At 35.7% G+C, this 22,212-nt stretch overlaps 2 protein-coding genes across 4 annotated transcripts; one reads left to right on the top strand and one right to left on the bottom strand.

Annotated features, from left to right (window-relative positions):
- The first annotated feature begins 281 nt into the window (after positions 1–281).
- LOC147296701 (BTB/POZ domain-containing protein) lies at positions 282–4,283 on the top strand. Its single transcript, XM_086242246.1, has 2 exons — positions 282–2,599; positions 3,228–4,283. The coding sequence occupies exons 1-2, from the start codon at positions 2,000–2,002 to the stop codon at positions 4,176–4,178; spliced, it is 1,551 nt and encodes a 516-aa protein (XP_086098372.1). The 5' UTR covers positions 282–1,999; the 3' UTR covers positions 4,179–4,283.
- A 105-nt stretch (positions 4,284–4,388) lies between these two features.
- Positions 4,389–21,197, bottom strand: NRPC1 (nuclear RNA polymerase C1). 3 transcript variants are annotated; one of them, XM_086242189.1, is made up of 27 exons: positions 20,981–21,197; positions 20,743–20,872; positions 20,240–20,392; positions 19,948–20,134; positions 19,513–19,697; positions 19,216–19,325; positions 18,929–19,028; positions 17,935–18,150; positions 17,697–17,845; positions 17,469–17,607; positions 17,223–17,363; positions 15,672–15,860; positions 15,285–15,495; positions 14,984–15,077; positions 14,099–14,333; positions 13,552–13,743; positions 12,896–12,994; positions 11,945–12,148; positions 11,590–11,865; positions 9,456–9,603; positions 9,183–9,334; positions 7,306–7,461; positions 7,118–7,234; positions 6,873–6,985; positions 5,629–5,833; positions 5,315–5,517; positions 4,389–5,035 (listed from the first exon to the last, which is right to left on the bottom strand). In XM_086242189.1, exons 1-27 carry the CDS (start codon positions 21,052–21,054, stop codon positions 4,945–4,947), a joined length of 4,269 nt encoding a protein of 1,422 aa, XP_086098315.1. In that variant the 5' UTR covers positions 21,055–21,197; the 3' UTR covers positions 4,389–4,944. The 3 variants fall into 3 exon arrangements, with proteins under 3 accessions (XP_086098315.1, XP_086098333.1, XP_086098325.1); XM_086242207.1 differs by having other exon boundaries at positions 7,396–7,461; XM_086242199.1 differs by having other exon boundaries at positions 19,948–20,122.
- Positions 21,198–22,212: the final 1,015 nt, after the last annotated feature.

Raw genomic sequence — 22,212 nt, 5'->3', positions numbered from 1 at the left:
TTTTTTAAATTTAAAAATTATTTTTGAATTTCATATCAAACAAGTTTTTCAAATTTTAAAAATTGATTTTGAAAAATCACAATTAAAAAAAAATCTTAATTTTTGAAAAAAATATTTGAGTAGGGTACCAAACGGGCCCTCAATTACTTATTTTTTCTTGCTTCTCAAGAAAAAGTAAAAGTCGGATGAGAGTCGAATTTTTATTATAGTTGCGTTGATAAATACTACGAGTTCTGTCATATAGTGAGTCCCAGAGAGAAGTGATATACATATATATGATATGACACATGCACAAATTTCTCAAATTGTGTCCGTTAGTTAAAATTCTTCAAATCGATCATGAACATTAAGAATGTTACAAAATGTCTGTTTGTTTTGATGTGAGTGTGTTGAAAACGTGGCCAGAACTCTCCCAACAAATTCTGCAGCAATCTCTCAGCGACCAACATATATAATAAACCACTCAGATACACTAGTTAATGCCCCTCCCTCACACACACACACTGCTCACACTGGTGGCTCTGGTTTTTTGTATATCATTATTTATTTCCTTGCATTGTTTTTATTTGACAGTGAATAGGTGTCAAACACCTCTATCTTAGTGTATAAGATTGCAAAAAAAAAAAAAAATCCCAAAATACGCATCACCCACAAACCATAAACAATAGATAATTACAGTTTGCATTTATTTGGGGGATAATCATCTTAGGCTAGGTCATTGACTTTGGCCAAATACAAGGGCCACCCTTGCACAGCACAATGATGCCCCTTGGTGCTCTGTCTTAAATAATCTTTGGTCCACCCATGTGAACTGGATTGTGTTATGAGAATTATCATGATTGTAACACTCACTGTTTATTCTTATGTGACATATCCACTCAAGTACTCAACCAAGATCTTGAACTCCACTTACTATCTCAATAGTAATTACCTTCTCACAAACCACAATTTGTACAAATTCTATACAAAAAATTTTGTATAAAACTTTTGTAAACTGGATTGTACACAAATCACCCCCATAAGATTATGATTATGGGGCAATCATTACCTGGGGTGAGCAGTGACAACATGAAGTTGAAGAAGGTTGAGACATATTATGCCACATGCATGTTAGGCACCTACACTGCTTAACTACATATGACAGTGTGTGTGTGTCACCTGCACAGAATGCAGCAGACCTCAGGCTCAGCTCCCATTCTATATATCCCAAAATTCTAGGCCCTCCCTCCTCTGCACTTTAACTCTCTCTTTTTAATCAATTATTATTTTTATTGTTAACATCTGGATTTGGATTCACTGTACAGTCTTTACCAAACAGAAAGAATCCCCAACCTACTGTGCTAAACCAAAACCATTGTCACCAAAAATAAATTGAATCCCATCTAAAAAATGGGTTAGCAGAGGAGCCATCCAATAAACTAATTATAAAAGATGAATTCCACGGATGGATGCGTCCATAGACTCCATACCCATAAAGCACAATTACAGAAGAAAAAAATTAAAAAAAGGTACGACTGTACGAGTGTAGTGGCAGCTCAGCTATTAGCCTATTAGTCCCTCCCTCCCTAAGAAAAAAATAATCCTTCTTTCTTTTAAAGGAACCGTTTTAGTTAGGTTCGTTAATCATTCACATCATTTACAGATCCACAGCTCAATTCTCTCTCTCTCTCTCTCTCTCTCTCTCACTATTTTCTTGGATTCCTACTTTCTCTACTTTCCCAGAAAATATTTACTTCTACAGTTCTACTAACCCAAGAAACTATTCTTTCTTTAAGTTTTCCTCTTCACTCTCTCATTCTCTCTCTACTCTCCCATAATTTCCCTCTCTCTCTCTCTACCCCAGAAAATTTCACTTCTTTCTTTCTTTCTTGTCTGATTTCCCACTTCACACTCTCTCCAATCTTCCAAGAAACCATCACTTCTTGAGTTCTTTCTGAAGAATCCCAGTACTGGGTTTTCTTGCACACCCACTCCACTCTCTCTCCCACAGAGCTCAACAATGGCGGCCGAGAACGCACTGAAATCGAGGGAGGTCTCAGCAATGATAAAGCAGGGCTTCATATCCGATCAATCACTCTCCTTCTCACCCTCAAGATCCATAGCCAAGCTCTACTCTCCCACTTCCTCACCCTCCAAGACCCTCTCTTCTCCTCCACCACCCCCATTCGCGTCCTCAACTCAACAATTGACTCGGCCGGCGACTCAGTCCCAAACCCTCTACGACATGATGTCCGACGAGCAACACCGAGATTCCAAGCACTCCGACCGAAAGGTCCACGACAAGGTCCACAAGCTCCTCGAAAACGCACCGTTTCGAGATCCCAATTGGGGAGGACTACTATCGGGTGATGTGAGGCTCACTGTGGTAGCCAAGGACGGGTTCAGGGTCTCCATGGACGTGCACAAGAGCGTTCTGGCCTCGAAAAGCCGGTTTTTCGCCGATAAGCTCCGAAAAGATCGTGGGGTTTCTCACTGCGTTGAGATTTCGGACTGCGATGATGTGGAGGTGTATGTGGAAACTGTGGTCTTGATGTATTCTGACGATTTGAAGAGGAGGCTGATGGGTGAGGAGGTCTCCAGGGTTTTGGGTTTGCTAAAGGTATGTGCTTGGCTTTTACTTTTGCCCTTTTGCTTTTGGTTTTGGATTCGTTTTGTTTGTGTTTGTCTTATGCTATGTTTGGTTGCTGAGAAAGTCTGGATTTGGACATAGGTTTTGTTTGCCTTGCTGGGTTTTCCCTTACTTTTCAGATAAGTGGTAAAGTGTGTGAATATGATTCTGAGGTGAGCCCAATTAATTAGGATTCAGTCCCTGTCTTTGGGCATTGAATAAACGCTACTGGAATAAGCATAATACTGTACTATTTAGTTTTTAAGAGTGCTCAAGCAAAAAATAGAATAAAATTATAACACTAAAAATTATGTAGCAAGTGACATAAGGGTGCCTAAGTTGTTAGAAATAACATAGTTTCACGGTGAATTTAGACATGAAAAATGAAATACTAGATATAATTTTTCTTAGATATATCTACTGTTTTTTTGGGTGATTGTCTTGCTCTCTGATTTTTGCTGGGTAGCTGTATTAATTTGGTTTGCTACAAGGATATGTGTCTGTTTAATTATACTCTGCCTTGTAGCTTAATTATTCTCTTTGGGACAATAGTTTGTGTTTTTTGTTCACTGAGTTTGTGATGGTGAAATATCTGTTTTAATTACTGTTTCTGTTGTAGGTATCTGCAGCTATCATGTTTGATGAGGGAATTGCATCATGCTTGGAGTATTTGGAAGCAATTCCATGGTCTGGGGATGAAGAGGAGAAAGTTATATCACAACTCAGTGAACTTCAGCTTCATGACTCAGCCAGTGAAGTTCTGCTCAGAGTGTCATCTGAACCATCCACTTCTGCAAGAGCTGATGAAATCTTCTCCAGGCTGCTCACCAGTGTTCTTCAAGCAAAAGATGATAGAGCTCGTCACGAAATGAAAACTCTCATTTCCCGTTTGTTTAGAGTAGATGCAGCTAATGACAGCAACAGGCTTGATGTCTCTAAAGAAACCCTTTACCATCTTTGTCATAGATGCCTGAGCTCTCTTGTGCTATGCTTATCCGAAGCTACGGGCATGGACGAAAGTAGGCGGGATCGAGGGGTTTTGATGGCGGAGATAGCAAGAGAGGCTGATAACATGCAGTGGATTGTTGATATTATGGTAGACAAGAAAATGGGTGATGAGTTTGTGAAATTATGGGCGGATCAGAAGGAGCTTGCAGTCCTCCATTCGAAGATTCCGACCATGTACCGGCACGAAATCAGCAAAATCACAGCTCAGCTGTGCATTGCAATTGGGAGCAGACATTTGTTGGTGCCCAAAGAAACAAGATTTTCTTTGCTTTCGACATGGCTGGAACCTCTTTATGAGGACTTTGGGTGGATGAAGAGGGCTTCTAGATCTGTTGACAAGAAACTGGTTGAAGAGGGGCTGAGCCAAACAATTCTTACATTGCCATTGCAGCAGCAGCAGGGCATCTTGCTTAAGTGGTTTGATCGGTTTCTGAACAAGGGAGATGACTGCCCCAACATTCAGAAGGCATTTGAGGTTTGGTGGAGAAGAGCTTTTATCAAACATGTGGCGCACCAGGAAAATACCCAGTTGCAAATAACTGTTTGTGATTATGCCAGCTGAACCAAGTTGATAAATTCGACGTGTATATAAAAAGAATATTTTTCTGATCAATTTTATGTAATTTTCTTTTTCTACTATACTCATCCACTTTTTAATAAAAAGAAATTATTACACTTATAACCTTAGATAAATTACCCTAAAGTACATCTTACTTTTTTTGTTATAAAAAAAAAAAAGTGAAAATATTTAAGGCTAGTAGTAGCTTAGAAATGTTCAATATCCATTGCCCGAGCAAATTAGCATTTCCAAACAAATCTACAGATACTCCGGATGTAATTTTTATCTAATTGAGAAAGCTACTTGTCTTTATACCCATCTCGTACGCAAGTTCATCTTACTAGTTTACACCAAATGACTTGAAATCTGACTGGTCATGTTACTAAAAGATACTAGCTTCCAGGTTTAACTTAAAACCACTCTCAGTTCAATTGGAAAAGCAGGCGTGCATGATCTGGTAATCAAGCTGAAGACTGGATTGCTATCACAGGTAGGATAGTGTTCCATGCCAATAGATTCCAATGCCCATCTTCTTTCCAACAATCTGCACAATTAGTCTTCCAGGACACCATGATGTTTCAGCCAAATCTTAAGTAATTGCATTTGAAAGACGAGGCGTCTCAACATGATGGTAGTGCCGCGAAAATGCTAGGAAGGAGGGTCATGTAGCAGGGACGCTACATAACACAATAAAAACTGTCATCCTTTACCTTACCATATGCATTCGTTACGGTGACATACAATGATTTACAAATCCCTTCTCTTTAACTCAAGTTAGAATTGGAGGTGGCCCATAATGCAGTTCCACACCTGAATGTGGTTTTGAATCTGTGGGCTGACCTGATCCAGAAGAAGCAACTCTGTTCATGGAAAAATACAATCAGTTAAAATCTTCTGGGAGGTTCACAAAACAAAACCAATAGCAACAGAGCTTATCAAAACGAACAAATGAAATTAGACATGACATTAATAGTAACTATTGAAGGGAGACAATAGACACAAGAATTATAAATAATTTTATGCAATCCATGAATGTTCTCGAATCTCTCTAGTTAAATGATATAGAAGTATATCCAAGCATGAAAATCAACGCAAGTAGCATAGCCAATCAAACACATGTATAAATATAAAATTATTACCTTTGTCTCACTTTAAATATTCCGGTGCCTATCGGCATTGGTATACCCATGATTATGCTTTCACTTACTCCTTCAATCCTGTCAACTCTCCCGTTTACACAAGCATTAAATAGATGATCATCTGTCTTCTCAAATGAAGCCAGCATTAAAACACTTTTGTCCATTTTTTGAAGGCCGAATCTTGTGATCCCAAGAGTTTCCCCCTGTCATGCAAAATCATTAGCATGTGAATATACATCCTCACCATAATTGCATGTCTAATACATTGGAGCATATTCCCATTGTTCCTTTCAGTTTTCAAGGAAACTACTCACCCTGTATGTCATTACATCCGCCAAAAGCATCATATGGCGATCATCAATGTTCATTCCATGTGATTTCATAGTATTCTTTATCTCCTCAATGATACAAATTCTTGCAGCTTCAATTCCCAGTGTCCGCTGCACTTCAATAATATCATTACTTGTGGTTTTACAGCCATCAACGCCTTCGATGCCCATCACTGCTTGCAGACCCGTGCTAAAAAGTTGCATAACAGATTAAGATTCATGAAACAGCAGCTGGCATTTAGAATTTTTCTTTTCTCAAGTAAAGAACAACTAGAAATTAGAGCCATAATACCAATATGATGAAAACTATATTGTATCATATTCCACTCAGTTTTCTTGTTCGGTCATGTCAGTGATGAAACTAGCCTGTCCTTTGAACGTTTATCTCATCATATGAAACACACTAATACTTTGAATAAAATGACTCACATCATCATTCAGAATATAAGAAGCAAGACAGAGAAGGGAAAAAAGAACACAAAAGTATGGGGGGGTGGAGCAGCAACAATGTTAGCCTGTCTCCCCATATGAAACACACTAATACTTTGAATAAAATGGCTCACATCATCATTCAGAATATAAGAAGCAAGACAGACAAGGGAAAAAAGAATACAAAAGTATGGGGGGTGGAGCAGCAACAATGTGTCTCCCCCCACATCATTTTTGGGTTTGGATATTCTTTACTATTTTGCTTCTTTTCATTTAGGATATTGATTATCTTTTATTCATAAGACATCTTTATTAGTGTCTACGACATGTCACATTTGGCACCTATGGTCATTAGTTATTTCATCTTATTCCTTCTTTTTCAAGGATATAAAAGAAGTGGAAGACAGTGTACAAGAGAGATTGCTGTTTGGAGCTTTTTACCAGTAACCTTAATAAATATTAAAAGGCGAAGTTACGGAAGCACATGCTAAACCAACCTGGGTACCACTCAATCTCTATCTAGTTCTTTTTTGGAATGAATAAATTTGTTTAATATGTGCAGCCACTGAAAATTCAAATGACATCATAAATATATAATCTATTTTTGGATAAGAATCCTATCTATTTGTTAGACACAAAATATACTGTAGGACACCAATACAAGGAGATATCAACCGCCAGAGACCTAAATAAAACATCAGGAACTAACAAATGCCAATACACTAGTTTAAAAAGATATAACATGAAGCCCATTCATAAGTTAAAAAATCTAGCAAAATATATTTTATAATAAACTTTACCCTTCTGCAAGCAATTTGTACTTCATTTCTTCAGCATGTTTAACTTCAACATCTTTTTTGTCTCTTTTAACTTCTTTTGAATCAATGACAACACGTTGAACTGTGTTTATACCCTGTTATTGAAAGAATGTAATGAATGACATATGCACCAAACATTCTAAGCATAGAAAAATGAAACAAGAAAAAGAATTTCCGTTTAGAAAATAATAAATTTCAGAAAAAAAAAAAAAATCTAGAAGCCTCACCCTTACTATAACATTTGGGAGCATATTCTTTAAATAGTAGAGGTTAAAATGAAGTCTGCTTCTATCAGCCTCTTGAGGAAGAATTTCCAATTGTTTGGGGCTCAAAACCCTAATATGCTGCATATTATACATGACCGTGAGATATAAAGAACATATAAGAGTTAGAAAATAACATGTTAAATTCTTACCTCTTGCTTCAGTTTGATTCTCGGAGTTTGTAAAATTGATTCTTTTACGACATTAGCATCTATAGACAAGTATGCATCTCGAATCATAACCTGATCAAGTGTGATGACTATAGATGCCGATCTTGAAGTCATTGCAATCTTTATACTCTTAGCAACCTTCACAAAAACAGAAAAATATGTAAGTGAAATCATGCATATATAATGGGGATGGAGAGGAGACAACCCTATACAAGTCAATAGAAACAATAAATTTGATCAATATCAAGTTGACCATGAGATATCTGTATACGAGCCCAACAAATCACAATAAACTAAAATATCATAAACTACTACAAGAAAAATCAAGCTTTACCTTAAGGGCTCGTTTGGTTCACAGAATTGATTTCTTGGGAAATCAATTCCTTTGCATATTCCAGGGGGGAAGGGAATGTGAAATTCCCTTTCCTTTGTTTGGTAACCTTGGGAAAGTAAACTATGAATTAGAAATGAAAAATGTCAATTTCCCAATTATACCCTCATTTATTATTTATTTTGAAATAATAGCAGGGTTAGTTTTGTCAAAAAAGAAGCAATAAATGCTTTTCCAAGAAAGGGGAAAACAAAACCCAAGCTGGAGCAAGGGTTTCATTTTCGCCCTATAAGGACATCAAATTCCCTTGGGCCAATAATTGATTTCCCTTCCCTGTACTTACCAAATGTGAGAATGAAATTGATTTCTCATTCCTAGACCTTCAAAACTTGAACCAAACCGGCCCTAAGGGCCCATTTTGGCTGAGGTATTTGAGAGGAAGAATTTGGATTTTGAGGGCCAAAATTCAAATTATGTTGTTTGGATCTAGTTTAAATAACTGAATTTGGATTTGACACAAACCCATCTACAATTTCATAAGCCAAAATTTTCTAATTTCAAATTACAAATTAAACCAGTTATTTGGAATCCTAGCTCTCTCACCTCACCAACCGATAGCTCTCTCTCATCTCACCTCCCAATAGGTTCTTTGTCTCACCTCCTCCATTTTAGTCTCTCTCCCATCTCAACACACATCTCTTTCAACTTAACACTATCGTGGTTCACAAACTTCTCGAAGTTCCAAAGCTCAGCCTCTCCTCTCTCTCAGCCACCCTTTTAGCCCAATTCCATTGTCAGTGAAAGGATGCCCTCAGCACTATCGCCAGTAAGTCATAGTTTCGTTTTCTCAAAATATTTGGGGATTCGTTTATTTATTGTTAAGAAAAAAGAATAGAAAGAAAATTATGATTGCGGTTGACTCAGGTCTCAAGTTATGATCACCATCAAGCTATATACCACAACAATCATATGCCAATAAAACCATTATACCCACCACATCAATAACAACACAACTATTAGACCCTCTGAGTATAGAAATTACAACTCGTGAGTCGTGAAAGATATAAGTTAAATTTTAAAATCCTTAATTGTAAATCCCTACATTTAAAAATCTAATCCAAACGATGAAATTTCAAATTTATGGATTTTAAAAACACACATTTCTTTTTTTTAAAAAGAGAAAGGAACTTTATGGATTTGAAACACATTTAAATTTCAAATGTAAATCCAAATCATGTATCCAAATGGAATTTAAAACAAGTCAAACCACTAGTTTGACTTTCCTCCAAATTAGTTGCTGAGCAATCCAATTCAAAGCCAAAAGGACTATTAACCTAGCATACCAAATTTGTACAGAAAGACAATAGCATAACAAAAACCCTAATTTACACTGTCAAGTTATCACTTTCAGTTGAAATAAAGCATCATACACTACACACTTCACTAAATGACAAATATCAATAGTAAGCTACAATAAAAAATATTGGAAAGTTAAATTTGTAATATCACTAATTAGTTAAATACATACCTGCCCTAGATTTGTTTTCTCAATCCGACCTGCTACCACCCGTGCAAAATTCGCATTATTATCACACTCGAGTATTGCAGTGATGATAGGTGTACTGATCTTTTTTGCTCCATTTATTATTTCCTTGATACGAGGGACTCCAAGTGTAACATCTAACAGAGAGTTAAGGATCAAATTGAAAACCAACCAGTTACTAGCCAAAAGGCCATGTAAGTTTAAATATACATTTTTATCTTTGTTCATTCTAATGAGTAAGCAATGAATCAAGGATACTCATGCTTGCAACTCCAGCAAAGTGAAAAGTTTTCAATGTCATCTGTGTCCCAGGTTCGCCAATACTTTGAGCTCCAATAGCTCCAATTGCTGTTCCAGCTTCGACTTTTTTTGAATGATAACGAGAAATGCAAGTATCTAGAAAAACCTACAATTTGAGCGTATATGAATATAAATCGAGGCACATAAAATTTTGTATCTCTGTAAATAAAAAAGGGCCAACTCTAGTACACAGAGGTATACAATAGACGCCCAGACAACTTCCAAAAGATACACAGGTAACATAACACACAAGATTAGGAACAGGAAAACAGCTTAGTGCGGCATCAAGTACTCAATCTCATAAACCACATCTGACATGGGCAGTATTCCACAAGACGCAACTTTTATGTCACCTGAAGAAACAAAGGTGAAGAGCTTCTGCATTTTAATTCCGAAACTGAAGTCCACTCTCTGAAAAGCTCTTCTTTTCCTTTATAACCACAAACTTCCCTAACAATGTGTTTGGATGAGGACATTAAACTAGGTATTTAGGGAAGAATCAGAATTTGAGAAATAACAATTTCTAATTTCCTTGTTTGGTATTATCAATAAGAAAACATTAAAACTCAGAGGGGAAAATGTGGAATTTGACATCTGGGTCTTCATTTCACTCTCCAACTAAACAAGAGGAAGGTTTTCTCCCTGAGAGAACAGACTGACTACTAGGAGGGGGGAGGACCTATGCCTAGACAATGGACTTAAAAGAAAGTTTGCCAATGTGAGACTAAGAAAATTTCCAACAATCTTACTTAATAGACTGACTCAAGCATCTTTTTCAGATGGAGGGTTATTGGTAGAGGGGGCCAGCAAAAAGGTGATTACTCTTTAAAGATGCTCTTTCTGCTCTTATGTGAAGTGTTTGGTTGGAACTTTGAACATAATAAGATTCTTTGGGGCAAGAGCCCGAAGCATCCTTGCTAGTTACAGCTCTCCCTCGTCCAGTTCTACCCCTATCACTGAATTCTTCATCCCTATCACAATCTCAAAAGTCTTCCATTTCCTACTAGAAAGATTGGGAAAGTAATCGTCGTATAGGTAGGTAAAGAATGAGGGGGTCTTCGAGACTATGAATCTTTCATCTTTTCCTCTCCCGCGATAAGGACGTGCCTAAGGATGCTACTTTGAAAGGGCGTGCTTCGGAGGAGTGGAGCTACTTTGGTGTAGGAATATGTTTTTAGTTTTTCTTTGTGCTTCCTTGTCAAAACATTTCAAAGACATTCCTTCAATGTAATTCTTCTTTATTGGAGGTTAGTGTTGTATGGTGTCTTATAATATTTTAGTTTGAGGCTGTATATCTAGTTTTTCCGGATTTCACATCCATTTTAGTTGTACTTTCTCCTAGTTTTATTAATAAAGTTTGTGTTTCTTACCGAAAAAAAATAGACATCTTTTTGAAGCTGTTCAAATCTTCCTTCTATATTCATTACAAAAACAGGATAAGCCATAAAATCTTATTCATCTCAAGAAGCTGAGATTGGTGCAAGGTATTATTATAACCAGTGTTTTCATCTCAAGAGCCTTGAGGTGCGCCTCATAGCTAGCTGAGACCCAAACGCGTAAGGCATTTAGAGTATTTAGTGATCTTCCAAAAAGGCAATCACTTTGTTCTAAAAGGCATACACTTGTGAGTAAAAGGCATGCCACACGCTTTTGTACGCCTCTGGATTTGATTTTTTTTGTCAATTCGGGTGGCTTAGTGTTGAATGTTTTGTTTACCGGCTCAGTGTTGAATGTTGAATTCTTGAAAGCTTCTGCTCCTGAAGAAACAAGCTTTACCAACTTGTTTGGTTTTGAACTTTGTTGTTTCTTTGGCCCAAATAAAAAAGTTCTGTGTCCAAATGGCTCGGTGTTGAATAAGCAGTAAAAATAATTTATGTTTTAAAGATTTTGTTTCATCTGTGCTGTTATTAATTTTCTGTTTTACTGTGGGTGAATGTTGATTTGTTTCAGTTGTACTGTTATGTCTTAGTGTCCAAGAGAACACCCATGCTTATTCACCTCCTTTCCTCCCTCCCTCTTACCTACATAGAGTAAATCAAAAGAAAGAAAGCAAAAAGTGACAATTGTTAGTAAAACATACGAGAACAAGTACCTCCAGTTGTCTAGAAGTAACACCAGATATATTTTGGACAATCTTCTCCAGAGTTGCAGACTTCTCCTTCCAAGCAGGACTTTGATTCAGCAAAAAAGTCTCCTGTGTTTTTCTTAATGATTTCACATATTCATCCAGGAATTGCTCTAACGAACTTTTGAAACCAAGAGAGCAACCACCATCAGGAGTCATATCTTGTTTTGAAAGCCTGCTTGTCACTATTTCACACACTTCTTCAGGAGACAAGTTATCATTTCCTCCAGCGGGACATGTGGCCTGCAAACGGACATCATCAACTCCAACGTTAAAAAAATTGCAATTAATTCCAAACCATAAGAAAATTAGGGTTTCATACCTTGGCTTTCAAAAACAATCGGTTTAAGTCTAAAGGAGCTCCACTTTTTCCTTCCATCATTGCAGGATCCATACCATCATCCCCATAAAAAAATTGAATTATGCCACCACTTGCATTCCGTACCGTGTTATCATACTGGACAGATAAGTCCTCTAAAATTTTCGACAGTCTACGAGACATGTACCCAGTGTCAGCTGTTTTCACCTGCAATGATCACAATAAATCTATAAACAAAAAAAAAAAGTTTCTAAATTGCCACGTTAAAGCACCATTGCGCCATACTGGCTGCCATAAATTCAAGAGATGATGGTTCCAGGAAGGCAAAAGTATCTTATGTTACCCCATTATACAGAGAGTTGTGTAAAATAAATATCAGTAACAAGATATCTTTATATATCCAATTCAAATTGATTACTCAGTATGAAATAAGAGAGATCTACTTTAGCACTTTAATGTCACATTAAAAAAATATGAAATAATTTACAACTGCTAGCACAAAACCCAAAATCCGAATCACAAACTACGACTTGTAACTCAAGGATAAAACATGCTGCCTTGGAACTGTATGGTAAATTGAAATTACAAAATAAAAGAAAAATAGATACCAGAAACCCCAAGCTGCTTCTTGTAAGATGCAGGGTGGACAAAAATAATATACTCAAATAGCTCTAGGGAAGGCTGCACACCTGACATGTCACTTCTATTACAATCAAATCTACCTTGCACGTTTCAATAATGTATGGCTGTTGCATTGCTTGACCATCTACAAGTGTCTTCATTATCCAATATGTTTTAGCTATATTCGCGTTGCAGTAGCATGCAATATGCAAGTTTGACTAGTGATGCAATGAGGAGTGGTGAAGTTTAAGTCCAAGTAAAGTAGGTATAGAAAAATGTGCACAGTAATAATGTGATTCAGAAGCTAAATAAAGTTAGAACTAGTCAACATACGGCTGTATCCACAAGGCCCTCTCGCCCACCCATTGTATGGAAAAAAAACTCTGTAGCTGACAAGCCACTGTAAAACGAACTAGCAACAAAGCCTTTAGCCTGCATCAATAATAACAGGATGACCCTTAATCACATATATACAGACCTGGTTTCTAAAAAAAATCATTTATTTAAATATTCTAAATACAAACAAGGATGGACAATTACAGCAAAGCTTCTCTAACACATCATCAAAAGAAGTGCAATAATTCACTTCTTATAATGCATTACCAAAGCGACAATAAATTTTATGCTTCTAAGTGCTACACACATCAATTTAAACAACATATTTTAGAGCCAGAACAAACAGTAGTTAAACTTAAACTTCAGCCATTATAACTCAGGAAGTAGAGGACTATTAACTAGTTTAAAATTCACATTGAACATAGTAGCTGTCGGAAAATGCAATTCACTGAAAGAGGTAATTATGTTATACAGTAATCTCTAGTAAATATCCATGTAGAGATCTTTTCTTCGATTATCTTCATAATTTGCCTTTACCATTAAAAATTATTTATTGCTCATCAATACTAGAATGCATTCAATAAGAGAAACTGGATATGCATAACATCTCACACACATATAGAATGATGGGTGAAAAGCTGTACACAACTTACTGCTGGGGTTTTTGCCTTTCTAGGGAAGTGGGGAAGGCTTCGATCTATGAATCCATTAGGTGCACGACGACCACCAACCGATTGCTGACCAACACAGGCAACCATCTGACTAATATTGATAGCAGATCCTTTGGAACCACACTGGGACATGATCAGGGGACTGTTTCTCCAATGTAGCTTTTGCATGCACAACTATTGAAGAATAAGGTAAAAGACTATTTCAAAACCAACCATGATCTCTGAAATTCTCTCCCCACGACAATAGAAAATGGAAATAATTGCAAAACAAACTGAGCAGCTACTTTAAAAAGCTTTCTTGATAGTTGACACCAACACAAACAGGAACTAATTGCAAATGAAGATGCGAAGGAAGTAATATAAACACACACTTGTACTGAGTTAACCTTTGTGTAACATTCACATTTATAAACAATTTTGACATTTTAAGACTAAGATTCAGGATTGACACTTACACCAATACACCCCAAAAAAACAAAAGGGAAGTTCAATAAATAAATATAGAAAAATAATAAAATAATGAACTCACCTTTCCAGTTTGATCTCTAATATTATTTAATAAACCAGTCATCCCAGACTCAAGTGATTGCGCAGCATCAAAACCAGGTACAAGTGGTAACTTTCCTTCATTATACAACTTTATCTGGCCATCACATTTCTTATAACCTTCCTTAACTATTTTTTCTTTTTCATCATACAAAGTGTCACTTGGTTGTACGTCGCTAATCCCAATTGAGAATCCATGATTACCAATCCATCGAGCACTGCCACCCAAGCAAATACCGACAATATTAATCACATACTAATGTTGAATTACCATTTAAATGGGGACAAACAACAAAATCAAGATATGTAGGCAACATACCAGACAAGCCATTAATAATTGAATCATCCAGCTATAAGATCCGATGATGAATATATATTGCAAAAAGATAAGTTTTAACATACCAACTTAAGGTTAGACATTCAATAGTCCGCTGGAGTTAATAAAATAAGAAGACAAGAGTAATATACAGCACCACGCAAAATGGAACTGAGTGATGTCTAACCATCACAAATACAAAATAAATTGTACATAGAAAACTTTTAATGATTTAAACTCTCAAGTACCAACACAGTGTTTGGAGCACACAAATTCTCCTCTTGCATGATTTTTATTTTCTTATTACTCATCTCAAATATGTCAGACATAGAGTATATTAACATATTAAGAAATCATTTTCAACATTGTTGAGTTACTTTTAGCCGTACTTTTTTTTTTTGTTGAGTAAAATTGTTATGCAATAAAAGACTAAATTTATACTGACAAATAAACTAAATTAGAATGTCAATCATATCGATCAAGTTACGATGCACACAACCAAGATGGGCTAAAAGAAACTTGCATTCAAGAGCAATTGTGTTGGATACATACCTTAATTTAGCTAAGCGATTCATGCAAGAAGCAGCGGCATGAGCTTTATAGTCTCTTAGAAGAACAGAGAAAAGTCCATCCTTATTGCCATTTCCTGGAATGTTTTTACGAATGCAAAACTTTAAACATCAATCTCACTCAGATATCCAAACAAGACAAGGAAAATGTCCAAGAAACTAACCCGGCTTAAAAGGATAGTATACATTTTTTCTATCCTTTCTCTTCTATAAATGAACTAAAAATGATACATCTCAGTATTTGTGTTTCAATTTTTAACAATATAGGACTATCGAAAACTGACCTAAAGTACCCTTCCCAAGTTGCCCAGATATTAGCTCACTGTTACGAAAATAGACATATCCATCATTTGGGCACATTGCTTCTGTTTCTCTTCCATCTTCAGTCTTGGTATAGGATTTCTCCCTAACAGTAAAATTTAGATAGACTCTCACATTTGAATTTGGACGTACTAAAACACTATATAATTGCTTTCCTGTCCATAGCTCTATTGGCTGCAAAACAATGTTTCAGTTAGTTTAAAAAAAAACACAAATACCAGAGCTGGTATGGACATCTGGCCGAATTTCCTAAGTGTATGTCTGTAATTGTGTTAATAGTAGAAAAGTGTTTCTTCTCACACAACTAGAAAGTGTAAAAATAAAAATAAACGATGCCTTCAATAGCTCACCTTAATTACAGCAGGTGTTGGCAAATCAACAGGATCCGTGCCATCCCCCATATACGAACACATGAGTGAAAAAGATGCACGGTCATAAAATGTGTCCTTCCTTGTTATAAGGAAAGAAGATGTTAGAAAATCTTGAGTTGAAGCAACCAAAATCTCTCCATTTTTCGGAGTGCATAGATTGTTTTGCACCTGACAAACACACAGAAATGTCATATGAAAACAAAATGTAGTGGGCGAGCAGAAGCATAAGCACCTTGTACATGATAAATATCAGAACACCCATAACATCCACATCAGTGAAAAGAAGCACCATCCCTAATTTCATTTTTCCAGACAAGATAATTTTTTTTGTAAGAAACAAAATTTTAATCAATCACAACAAATACATACAAAGTGGACAAGATATCCACCAGGAGCAAGTTATACATAAACAACTAACATAATTGCAAACAATCAAACTTAATAACTAAAACATTGCAGCCTTCCAATTGAAAAAGAATTGCCAAGAACAATACGTCTCTAAATTCAGATGAAACAGAAGCCTAAAGAGATGTCCAAAATTTAACCCCGTCCACAGTTCCTCCCCACCTATATTCCCCTATCATTGCATTTCTGCACAATCGCCAAGCACCAAACAACATTTTCTTCACCTAACATAACAAAAGTTCACCTTTCTGGTATTTTATTATATCTAGAGGAAATATTGAATATTTAAGCCTAAAACTAGAAATAACTTTTTATAAAGAGAAACATAGAAACTTTTAATAATAATCAACTAAGATAGAAACAGTGGAGTAGGGAGTCAACTACAAAACAAAGCAACAAAGGACTGAATTGTACATTTTCAAAAAAATATAAAACAAAAACAACCAACAGTTTCTATATGCAAAACTAAAACTTGTAATACACATTATAATTTGTGAAGATACTATCAATCCTACTATTTCAGGTTCCTGTTATTGCTACTTGATCAAGTTACAACTTGTAATGATCATCTTAAAATGGGTACAAAAACTGTGGACAAGCTGTCCAGAACAGAACAAACAAGACAAATAAAGAGAAAAGAGAAAGTGCACCAGAAAAACTAGTATGCAATCACAGATAAAGAAATCCGATCCACAACAGAATCCTTATCCTACAGCTGCCTTCCAATCTAGGATAATAGAAGAGTTAAAACCTTGAATTCTGCCGAGACAGAAGCCACAAAACTGACCAAAACCTTTCTCTCTCCCAAAAATCCTCCAACCAACCCCTTTGTATTCTAACACTACTATGTAAACTATTCCTACAAGGGTACGGATAAGAAGATATAATATTACATCCACAATCTCTGCCAGGACTTCCAAGGAGACAACCATCAGATTTAGGATTTTGCCTAGCCTTTTTTTTTTTTTGTATCAACCAACAGAACAGAACAAAAACGCCTAGATCACTTCAATGCTCAAAATATCCCAATGCAAGATATGTATAAGATTTAATATAGTGAAGAACTGTAGTTTTATGCATAGCCATTGGCATATATCTCAATGAAGTGAGACCAAATCTTATTACCCCCATCAACATAACAGCCTCTGTCCGAGCCTCCTCTGTTTGCGGGACATGCATATTCATTTCATCACCATCAAAATCAGCATTATAAGGGTTGCAAACAGATTCATTAAACCTCAATGTTCTCCAAGGCATAATCCTTGCCTGCACGCCCAAAATGATAAAATGTAACCATATTTGAAATATCAACAACAAACTTCATGTGAAACAATGAGAAATCTACAAAATCAATTCTAAATATGTAATCACCCTATGACACATGATAGACATCCGATGCAAGCTTGGCTGTCTGTTGAAAAGAACAATGTCCCCATCTTCTAAATGGCGTTCGACTATATCACCATATTTGAGTTCATCAGCAAAGCGCTTTCTGTTTACCCTTATAGACCTTCAGCACAAAACAGTAAATTCCACATCAGTAAAGAGAAATATTTCAAATAAGAAAAGAACAGGAAAAAAATAAAATTAATCCCCTACCATGTAGAGCCATCAGGACGTCTGAGCATTCTGGAACCAGGGTACTTATCAGGTCCATTGCTGACGCACTGCCTCAACTTCTCAATATTATGATGGGAAACACGTTCTGGGTAAGTTAAGATCTGAGCCATTTTGATAGGGATTCCAACCTAGATCCAATGAACATTTTAGAGGAAACCCAACAACAGGCACATAAAATTAACACAAAGTTGTTTCAAATTTTAGTGCAAGAACTAACCTCAGTAATTTTCAGATTCGGGTCTGGTGATATAACAGTTCTGCCAGTATATTCAACACGCTTCCCAGATAAGTTCCCACGAAACCGCCCCGTCTTTCCTTTTAGGCGCTGCACAAAACCACTTAATGGCTTGGCAGTTTGCATGGCATAAGGAACACCACGAACATCACTATTTATATACTGTGCAACCTCAATTTGAAGTATCTCCCAACTAGTCTGAACCACAATTCTCAGAATAAGTATAAAAGAACTACACTAAGGAACCATAAGTAATATGTACTATCCCATTTAACTTCACCAGAAAACAACATAATCCAAAAAGATAATCAAATATACATATTCAAGAAATAAAATACAGCATATGTACAAAAAGCCGCTTCATAACTAACTCACAATTTCCAATCAACAGTAAATCACACACATGCAAAGATCTAGTGAAACATTACAAAAACAAAATAACAATGCAATCAGCAAAACACTTATCAATATATAAATTTTTTTTTTTAGAAGAAACGGAATTTTATAAACTAAAATATAAGGGTACAAGTTTTGAGTTTTAAAAGAAACAAGAGTAGAATGTCATTTGGACAAACAGACAAAAGAATGCACAAAATCATGGTTGTGACTGAAATCTCAAGTAAACTAAAATGTTTGTCTGCATAGATCTCACACAAACAGTAATCATATCATACATCATACATCAAATATTGTAAATCATTTATCTTTACTAAAGACCACAGTAGAACATAACATCATATATAACATCATATAGGAAAACATAAATTTTTTACTCATCCTGGTAAGGAGTCTATATATTGAGCATGCAGAATTTCATGTACAAATGTAAAGGCAACAATGAGACTACATTAACAATAATTATTGAAACAGAGCCATAATCAAAATACAGAATACAACATAAGACAAGAATCAAAGTATTCAACATCAGACAAGAATCGAAGTGTAGAATCTAATGATTCAAAGTCTTCTATCATACCAAACATTTGGCTGCAGAACTTGCTTCTAATAACTCCTGCCGAAGAAGAGCATTTGATTGAATAATTTTCTTTAACCTCTCTGTAATGTCATTTTCATTGCTACAATAAGAAAAGTAGAAACCTAATAAGCATCATTTACAACTGTACCACTATTTTTTTAAGACAATACAATGTACCACTGAATTACAACAAACAGATATTATGAGATCTAATCTGATTAAAACATAAGAGAAAAAACAGAGGAAAAAAAAAGCTGGAGATTGAGTAAATAATATGTTGAAATGACCTCTGGGATCCATCCACAATTACAGAAGGACGAATAGCTATAGGAGGCACAGCAATGTTTCTCATTATGAGGTTCTCTGGTCTATCAGAAAGATAAAGCAATTCGCAGTCCTGCAATAACAATAGAAACTATAAATCTCTTTCAAGAGGAACAGAGATGCAAGAAAATGTCTACTTTCTTTTTTCCGTTTTTACTCTATTGTTACCAAAATGTATAAAAACTGAAGTTACCATACATAAAGTAAAAAAATTCTGTAGAATTATTGGGTTCATAAGATCCATATTTGTATACATGTACCTCATCAAGCATCCTTTTAAACAGAGAAAAAACTCTATAAGGGTTAAGAATATGAGTTGTCGGATTAAACGATGCCTTGGACTCTTTCGTGTGAGAAATTGCTGATCTAAAGTCATCCATAACAACAGTAAATTTTGAACGATCATGGATAATGCCCAGCATACCCACCGCCTTCTTCACTGAACCTGTAATACAGACAAATGTAGATCTGGGTTCATTTTTATATGAACATCAAAGCTTAATATCATGCTATTTGTATGAATTTTATGTCATGGAATAAGGTGTAGATGAAATAATAAAAAGTAACCATCTCCGGGAATTATATAAAAATGTAATGCCCAGTCCAATAAAAAGGGTACTTTTTGAATCATGACAGAACCTCCGGACAAAAGAAAAAGATGATAGAGGCATCAAGAGGAAATAGAGAAGCCAAACCATTTATAAATCCACAATAGGAGCACTTCGCTTGTCTATAATTGCTTGTCAAGTTATTACACTTCTTCACTATCTTTTTCTTCAGATCGACTTTGTTCAAAGAGTCCTTAATGCCTCTCATCTTCCTCAAAAAAATTTTGCGATCTCCCTCCACCAAAAGTACGCGAGAACATGACTGTAAAAGAAACTAAGGCATTCAGAACAGAAAAGCCAGCATCACAAGCATAATAAAGCCCAAACCCTTTAATTATTAGGAAGTAATTACAATTGGAATGAAAAAATATCTTCGTACCTTACAAATACACTTCAAAATTTCCAAGATAGTACTTAAATATCCAACGTTAAAAACAGGGAGGGCAAGCACCAAGTATCCGAAGTGCCCCGGACAGTCCGCAAGTTTTGCACCACATGTGGCACACTCACCACTGCTCTTATTTGCAGGACCCTGAAGCAAACAACAAGACAAACATAAAAGGAGGCATAATCCACAGTTACGATGCCACATAGTAATTCTTTCTTCTTTATCTTGACCATTTCCAATTATACTCTATGAACTCAAACAAAATTGGAAATTTCAACAAAAGTTATTCGAAGTGTGACTGTGAGTCAAATGCAGTGCCAGTTTTGGTGAACTTTTTCACTTAATCCTTTATAATACTTGTTATTGTCGGCCCAAATGCTTGACAACTCATTCCATGACTCTAAACTTGCACCAATTTCAAATTAATGCTACCGAAAATTGCCTCAACAAGAATCACAAACAACTGACACAATAATTCAAGGGTGAGAGAGTACCAAGCGGGGGTCCAATAAGCCGCCTTCGATAGGTTTTCGATTGTTATCGTAATATTGACCCTTATAGATTTGAGCTTCGGCCATACTGCTGATGTCCGAGTCGGACATAGCGCTGAATTTCCATTGTGCTCTACAATCACAAATTCAAAATGATAACAGGCATTGAGTAATCGAAAACGACACCGTTTTGCTTGTATGAAAGTGAATCAATCGGAATTAAATTGGAAAAATGTCTTACATTTTGCGATGGCCTTCGTCTTCGATGAAGGGCTGTTTGGTGAAGGCTAGGGTTTTGACTCGAGCTTTATTCATCTTCGTCTTCTTTGATCAAGACCGCAGAGAGACGACTCTGAAACGCACAGAAGAACAAACGGAGACGAAGGGTTTCGGGTTTTGTTGGGTTTTAGGCTTCTATGTAAAGGGCGGGAGTGTTGGCCATTCCGAACGGGGCAGTATAGACGTATACAAGTAAATAGCAGTAAAGTCGGTTAACAAACGAGTAGGCTGTGTAGCTCTGATATTTGGATTGCAAAGTGTTTTGCTTTTCTCTTACGCTAGGTAAAAAAAACGTTGCTTTTCTCAGTTTTTTTTTTTGGTAAAAAGTTAAATATTTTTTTTCCTAGTATTAATTAAAAAATAAATTAATTATTAAAGTCTATTTTACCGCTCTTAATGATAAACAAGTTCATTTAAAAAATTACAATGAAAAATAGGTCCACTTTGTACAAATAAAATTTACGTTATGTTTTTGCGCTGAGCAGTCGGTGAGGTTTTTTTTTTTTTTTTTAACTGGGCAAATGACAGTGGCAATTAATTGATTTTTTTTACAATTCAAATAGCTATTGTGGCACAATGGCAATTGCCGAGCACTAGGTGACTTTCGTGTCGCGTGCTTCTCATTAAAATAGACCGGGTTGAGATTTCATATTGTAAGTGGGCTGGGTTATTAGCCTAATTTCTAAATTGGACGTTAAAAAAAAATAATCTTTTAAAAAATTGTTGTGTTAATATGATTAAAAATATATAAAATTATGATTAAATACTAAATACCAATAGTTTCTCAGCAAAGTAGTAAAATACTAATTTTTTTTAATTTAAGTATTAATCTATAACAAAACATTTTGAATTAGGTTACAAATATATACGAAACATGAATTTTTTGACATTGATCGCTCTGCCACTTTGGCCGAGCACTCAGTGGTTTTTAGTTAGGTTTTTTTTTTTTTTGCTATACAATTGTGACTGTATATAAAATTATGAAAAATCATCCTTTAAAAAATTATTGTGTTAATATAATTAAAAATATATAAAACTATGATTAAATATCAAATACCAATAGTTTTTCAGTAAAACACTATTTTTTTTTAATTTAGGTACTAACCTATAGAAAAATATTTTGAATTAAGCCACAAATATGTATGAAACATGAATTTTTTGACATTGATCGCTCGGCCAAAGTGGCCGAGCGCT

Source organism: Dryas octopetala, chromosome 1 (genome assembly GCF_963921425.1).
Source record: "Dryas octopetala chromosome 1, drDryOcto1.1, whole genome shotgun sequence".
Taxonomy (NCBI): Eukaryota; Viridiplantae; Streptophyta; class Magnoliopsida; order Rosales; family Rosaceae; genus Dryas; species Dryas octopetala.
This window is presented reverse-complemented; position numbering and strand designations above follow the sequence as displayed.

Coding starts and splice junctions, on each gene's coding strand:
- LOC147296701 (XM_086242246.1), top strand. CDS start 2,000: ATGGCGGCCGAGAACGCACTGAAATCGAGGGAGGTCTCAGCAATGATA. Junction 2,600..3,227: donor GGGTTTTGGGTTTGCTAAAG/GTATGTGCTTGG, acceptor TTTCTGTTGTAG/GTATCTGCAGCTATCATGTT.
- NRPC1 (XM_086242189.1), bottom strand. CDS start 21,054: ATGAATAAAGCTCGAGTCAAAACCCTAGCCTTCACCAAACAGCCCTTC. Junction 14,334..14,983: donor AATCGCTTAGCTAAATTAAG/GTATGTATCCAA, acceptor CTTGGGTGGCAG/TGCTCGATGGATTGGTAATC. Junction 5,518..5,628: donor CGGATGTAATGACATACAGG/GTGAGTAGTTTC, acceptor TTTGCATGACAG/GGGGAAACTCTTGGGATCAC.